Source organism: Polistes canadensis, unplaced genomic scaffold, assembly GCF_001313835.1.
Source record: "Polistes canadensis isolate GaletaPanama2010 unplaced genomic scaffold, ASM131383v1 scaffold_304, whole genome shotgun sequence".
NCBI lineage: Eukaryota > Metazoa > Arthropoda > Insecta > Hymenoptera > Vespidae > Polistes > Polistes canadensis.
This window is the reverse complement of record NW_014569851.1, coordinates 29,369-36,656: the sequence shown is the minus strand read 5'-3', so window position 1 is coordinate 36,656 and position 7,288 is coordinate 29,369. Positions and strand designations below refer to the sequence as shown.

The following is a 7,288-nucleotide window of genomic DNA, read 5'->3' as shown; positions in this document are numbered from 1 at the left end:
TAAGTATACGCTTTAAAGCTTAAAAAAAAACGTTTCATAGCAACAGCACATGCTATTGCATTTACAACTGCATATGTAACTACTCTGCACATGCAAATTAAACTGCTACTTAGACTGCAAATGCTTATAAAACTACATCTGCAAATGCAAATACAACTATAACTGAAAAGGCAAATAAAGCTGCAGATGCAACTGCTACTGCACATGCTACTGAAACTCTAACTGTAACTGCAAGTGTACATGCTACTGCAACTGATGGTGCAGCTGCACAGCATATTTTACTGCAAAATCACCAGCAACTACAATTGCAAATGTTACTACAACAGCTCATGCATATGAAGCTTTAAATGCACTACAAACTGGAATTGCAACTGCTACTGCCATTGCAAATTCAACTAAAACTACTACAGCACATGCATATGCTACTTCATATGCACCACCTACTGCAATTGGAAAAGCACCTGCAACGGCAGACGAGACTGCAACTCCACATGCAACTACAACTGCAACTGCAACTGCACATGCAACTACAACTGCAACTGCAACTGCACGTGCAACTACAACTGCAACTGCAACTGCAACTGCACATGCAGCTGCTTTTAAGACTAAAACTGAACTTGTAACTAAACACACATCTGCGACTGCAACTGCAAATGCACAGGCAATTGCATATAGGACTGCATTTACAGTTTCACTGCCTATACAACTGCAAATGCCACTGCAGCAAAAAAGGCAAATGCAGCAGCTAATTAAACTGCAAATATACAAGCAACTACAAGAGCACATGCCACTGTAAATGCAACTGAATCTGCAAATGCCAAAACCACTAGAACTAAAAAGGTGAATGTAACTGCATAAGTAACTGCCCCGCACATGCAAATACAACTGCTACTTTAACTAAAATGCACATATAACTCCACCTGCAAATGCAAATACCACTGCAACTAAAAAAGCAACTGCAACTAAAGATGAAATTGCCACTGCACATGCAACTTCACTGCAAATGCAACTGCAAATGCTACTACAACTGCATATTCACTGGCTAATTCACAAGCCACTGCAACTGCACATGCGATTGTATCTGAAACTTAAACTGTACATAAACATGCAACTGAAACTGTACGTTTAACTGAAACTGTACATGCAACTGCATCTTAACAATTCAATGCAACTGCCACTACTATTGCACATGCTACTGAAACTAAAACTGCACATGCATATGCTACTTCAGGTGAACCACCAACTGCTACTGTACATCCAGCTGCTACTGCAACTGAAGCTGCACTTGTTACTAGACAAAAACTGCAGCTGCAACACCACATGCACAGGAAATTGCATATAAGACTGCCTATGCATCTTTACTGCCTATACAACTGCAAATTCTACTGAAGCAGAAAAGGCAACTGCAGCAGCAAATTCGACTGCACATAAACAAGCAATTTCAACTGCACATGCAACTGCACATGCAAATGAATTTGCAAATGCAAATACAGCTGTAACTAAAAAGGCAACTAAAGCTGCAGATGCAACCACTACTACACACGCCACTGCATCTCTCACTGCAACTACAACTTTCAATGCACCTGAAACTGCACATGCAAGTGTAAATGCAATTTACACTGCCAATGCAACTGCCCATGCAACTGCATATGAAACTGCAACTTAAAAAAAAAAAGCAACTTAGACTGCACATCCCACAACAACTGATCATGCATCTGCAACTGCAACAAAAATGAACATGCATCTGTAGCTAAACCAGCTTAGAAAATTGCAAATACTACTGCACTGAAACTGCAGATGCTACTTTACCTGCACATATCACGGCAACTCTCACTGCCACTTTAACTGCAGATGCAAATGTATTTGCCACTGCAACTGCACATGCAACGGCAACTTAGACTGTACATAACACTGCAACTGCAACTACACATTTCTATGCAACTGCAAATGCACCAGCAAATGCTACTGCAACAAAAACTTTTATTGCAACTGCATCTACATATGCAAACAAAAATTCATTAACAACTGTAACTGCAACTGCACATGCTACTGCAACTCTAACTGCAAATTCAACTGCTGATGCAACTACAACTGCACATGCTACTAAAACTGCAAATAATACTACAGCTGCACATTCATATTAAACTGCAAAATCACCAGTAACTGCAATTGCCAATGCAACTGCAACTGCACATGCCACTGCAACAGCAACTGGAAATGCAACTGAATCCGCAAATAAAAATAAATCTCAATGTGAAAAGGCAACTAAAGCTGCAGATGCAACTGATGCTGCACATGCTACTGTAACTCTAACAGCATTTTGGGCTGCAGATGCTACTAAAATTGCACATGCCACCGCAGCTGCACATTAATCTTAAACTACAAAATCACTAGTAAACGCAATTGCAAACGCAACTGCAACTGCACAGGAAACTACATCTGCACATGCAACTGCAGCAGAAACTGCACTTGCAGCTGGATCTGCAAATGCAAATACAGCTTTAACTAAAAAGGCAACTAGAACTTTAGATGCAATAGCATCTGCACATGCAACTGTAACTGCATCTTAAACTGCACATGCAGTCCAACTAAAACTGCACATGCCTTTTTACTTATATCTGAAACGGCAACTGCAAATGCAAATGCAATTTTAAATCCAGCTTCAACGGAAACGACAACAGAACATGCAACTGCAACAGCACTGCACATGCTACTGCAACTGCTACTGCATCTTAAATTGCAACTGCCAATACATATTAACCTGCAAATAAACTAGCAACTGCCACTGTACATAAAACTTTACTGCACATGCAACAGCAACTGCACTAAAACTGCTTATACAACTGCAACTGCATATTAACCTACAAATTCTCTAGCAACTGCAACTGCACATGCTCGTGCAACAAAAACCGCACATACAACTAAATCTGCAAATACAAATGAAACTAAAACTGAAAAAGCTACAGAAACTGCAGATGCAACTGCTATAGCACATGCTACTGTAACTTTCAGTACAATATCAACTGCAGATGCAACTGTAACTGCACATTCCACTGCAAATGCTATTGCTGCGGCATATTCAAAGGCAGTTGCAAATTCATCTTCACCAGCAATTGCTAATAATACTGCAAATAAAACGGCAACTGCAAACGCACATGCAACTTGTATTACATTAGCAACTTATATGCAAATGTAACTTCGCATGCAGCTGCAATGAAAACTGCAACTAACCTTGCAAAAGCCACTAAACTGCACATCCTACTGCAACAGCTACTGCATCTGAAAGTGCAACTGCAGCTGCATACTTMCCTGCCAATACACTAGCAACTGCAATAATACATAAATCTTTATTGCACATGCAACTTCCACTAAACTGTAACTGCTAATGCAACTGCCACTGCATATTTAACTGCAAATACTCCAGCAACTGCAACTGCACATGCAACTGCCACAGAAACTGCACATGCAACTGAATCTGCAAATGCAAATAAAACTAAATGTGAAAAGGCAACTAAAGCTAAAGATGCAACTGCTGCTGCACATGCTACTTTAACTCAAAATGCATTTTTAACTGCAAATGCCACTGAAACTGCACATGTTACTGCAGCTGCACATTCATATGCAACTGCAAAATCACCAGTAACCGCGATTGCAAATGCAACTGCAACTGCACATGCAACTAAAACTGCAAATGCAACTGCATTAGCAACTGCACTCGAAACTGAGTCTGCAAATGCAAATAAAACTGCAGCTAAAAATTCGACTGCTACTGCAGATGCCACTGCAGCTACACATGTAACTGCAACTATTACTGCGACTGCAAATGCTACTGAAAATACTTATGCAACTGCAACTAAACTAGCAAATGAAACTGCAAATGCAATTGCAACTACAAATGCTACTGTAACTGAGGCAGCAACTGCAAATTAAACTAGAACTGCAACTGCACAGGAAACAGCAAATGCAACAGGAGCTGCACATGGAGCTGCAACTGGAACTGCAAATGCAACTGCCACTACAACTTTTTATAAACATTCAACAGCAAATGCACCAGCAAATGTTACTGCAAATACTAATACAAAAGCACAGGAAACTGCACTGCACATGTAACTGCTACTGCAACTGCAACTGCTGATTCAACTGCAACTGCAAAGGCACATGCAACTGCAACTAAAACTACAACCTTTTATGTAACTGCAAATGCACCAGCTAAGGCGATGGCAAATGCTACTTTCACTGCACAAGGAACTGCACTGCGCATACAAATGCAACTATAACTGCACATACAAATACTAATACAACAACATATTTCTATGCAACTGCAACTCCACATGCAGCTTTTATTGCTACTGCAGCTGCATATTTATTTGCCACTGCAAAATTACCAGCAACTGCAATTTTAAATAAAACTGCACAATCAACTGCAACTAAAAATACACATTTGTATGCAAATGCAAATGTCACAGCAAATAAAATTTTAAATGCTACTTTAACTGCACAAGCAACTGCACTTCACACGCCACAGCAACTGCAAATGCAACTAAAACTGCAAATGAACATGCAACTGCTACTGCAACAGAAACTTTAAATGCATCAGCAACTACATCTGAAATTAAAATAGCATTAACATCTGAAACTGCCACTGCACATGCAATAGCAATTGAAACTGCATATTAAACTGCTCTGCACATGCCAATTTTACTGCTTCTTTAACTGCAAATGCAAATACAACTGCAACTAAAAAGGCAAATGCAACTGTAGATGCAATTGCCACTGCACATGCAGCTGCTACTGCAACTTTACCTGCACACGTCGTGCAACTGCCACTGCACATGCGGCTGGACTTATATAAGCAAAAAGAACTGCGAATGCAATAGATTCTTTGCATGCAGCTGTAACGAAAACTGCAACAGCAAATGCAAATAAAACTGCAAATGCTAATGCAACAGCTACTAGACATGCTATTGCAACTGCCACTTCATCGGCAGATGCAACTGCAACTGCACATGCGTCCGCAACTGCTACTGCTACAACACATGCATATGCATCTGCAAATTTACCTGTTACTGCAATTGCAAATTCTACTACAACGTTACATTTAACTGCATTTTCACATTTCACTGCAACTGCAGGTGCTATTGCACATGCAGGTACAACAACAACAGAACATGCATATGCAACTTTAAATGCACTACCAACTGCAATCGCAAATGCACCTGCAACTGCAGAAGTAACTGCAACTGAATATTGTACTGCAACTATAATTGCATCTATACTAGCAGCTGCTACCGCAACTGCAACAGCACATATAAATAGGCTCACATCTTGGACTGAAACTGCAAAAGCACATGCTACTGCAACTGCTACTGCAGCTGCATATTCATATACAAGTGCAAACAACCTGTTACTGCATTTACAAATGCTGCTGCCACTGAACATGCAACTACAACTGCAGAGAAAACTGCAACACTAACTGCACATGCAACTGAATTTAAAAAAAAATACAACTGTAACTAAAAAGGCGACTGCAACTGCTAATGCAACTGCAACTTTACATGCAACTGCAACTGTTACTGCAACAGCAAATGCAACTGCAACTGCATATGCAACTGTGATTAAACTAGACCCTGCAAATAAAATTGCAACTACAAATGCAACTGTAACTAAGACTGCAACTAAACATTTAACTAAAACTTTAACTACTAAAGAAAAAGCAACTGCAAAAGGAACTGCATATGGAGCTGCAACTGCAACTGCAATTGCAGATGATACTAGAAGTGTTAATGAACATGCAACAGCAAATGAACCAGCAATTGTTATCGCAAATGCCACTACGAGAGCACAGGCAACTGCACTGCACATACAACTGCAAATACACCAGCCAATGTTATTGCAAATGCTACTTTTACTGCACACGAAACTGCACTGCACACGACACTAAAACTACAAATTTAACTGGAACTGCAAATGCAACTTTAACTGCACATTTCACTGCAAATTCACCGGCAACTGAAACTGCACATGCAATTTAGACTGTAACTAAACATGCAAAAGCAAATAAAACAACATATTTCTTAGCAACTGAAAATGCACTTTCAATTGTTACTGCAACAGAATCTTCTATTTCAAATGCATCTAAATATGCCAATCAGAATGCATTACCAACTGCAACTGCACATGCAATTGCAATTAAAAATGCATATGTAACCGGACTGCACATGCAAATTTAACTGCTTCTTTAACTAAAAATGCACATACAACTGCATCTGCAAAGGCCAATACCACTGCAATTAAAAAGGCAACTGCAACTGCACAAGCTACTGCAACTGCTACTAAAGCTGCACATTCATATGCAACAGAAAAATCACCTCCAACTTTAAATGCAAATGAAACTAAAATTGCACATGCCACTGCAACTGCTAATGCAACTGCTACTAAAATTGCTCATGCAACTGAAATTTTATCTGCAACGCTAACTGCAAATGCAAATGCTGCTTCACATTCATCTGCAACAGAGACTGCATCTATACATGCAATTGCGATTGCACTGAACATACAACTGCGACTGCCACTGCATGTAAAATAGCCATTGCAGCTGCATATTCAACTGCAAATGTACATGCCACTTTACTGCTAATGACACTGCAAATGCACAGAAACTGCTAATGCTACTGCAGCTGCAAGATAACTTGCTAGTACACCAGCAACTGCAACTGCACATGTAATTGTATCTGCTACTTAGGCTGCACAAGCACATAAAACTGAAACTGTACATGCAACTTCAGCTAAACCAGCTCATAAAACTGCAAATTCCTACAGCACATGGAACTTCAAAGTCTACTTGAACTGCACATGCTACTGCAACTATCACTGCGACTTTATCTGGAGATGCGACTGCCACTGCAACTGCTATTGCACATGCAACTTTAACACAAATATTTGTAGGACAATTTCTTTAAGATATTATAAGATATTTTTGCAGCTTTAAAAAATGTGCTATTAGAAACTAAACAGATTGGATGTCTTGTTAACAACAGTTGATTTTCGTCGAAAAATAATTGTATTCTACACGTAAAGTGCACCTAAATAGTTATATTAAAATGACTTTTGCTCTTTCTTGGCCAGCAGTGATCGAAATTGAAATGATATAGGCTCAATTTCTTCGGAGTCTATACAATTTATTTGTAAGTACATGCTTCAAAGTCTGAAAGCACACGTTTAATAGCTTCTGGTCAATAGCATTTCTTTATAAATCTAATAGCTTCGAACTAAGATCCAATCTAGAAAA

At 39.4% G+C, this 7,288-nt stretch overlaps 2 protein-coding genes across 2 annotated transcripts in view; both read left to right on the top strand.

Annotated features, from left to right (window-relative positions):
• LOC106791402 (platelet binding protein GspB-like) overlaps positions 1-347 on the top strand; it is a 6,153-nt gene extending 5,806 nt beyond the window's left edge. Inside the window, exon 2 of the mRNA XM_014757020.1 lies at positions 114-347. Within this exon, the coding sequence (XP_014612506.1) occupies positions 114-347 (234 nt within the window). The remainder of the gene's footprint in view (positions 1-113) is intronic.
• Positions 348-2,684: 2,337 nt separating this feature from the next.
• LOC106791401 (serine-rich adhesin for platelets-like) lies at positions 2,685-5,473 on the top strand. Its single transcript, XM_014757019.1, has 7 exons — positions 2,685-2,703; positions 2,877-3,164; positions 3,271-3,375; positions 3,707-3,903; positions 3,952-4,106; positions 4,246-4,530; positions 4,861-5,473. Exons 1-7 carry the CDS (start codon positions 2,685-2,687, stop codon positions 5,471-5,473), a joined length of 1,662 nt encoding a protein of 553 aa, XP_014612505.1.
• Positions 5,474-7,288: the final 1,815 nt, after the last annotated feature.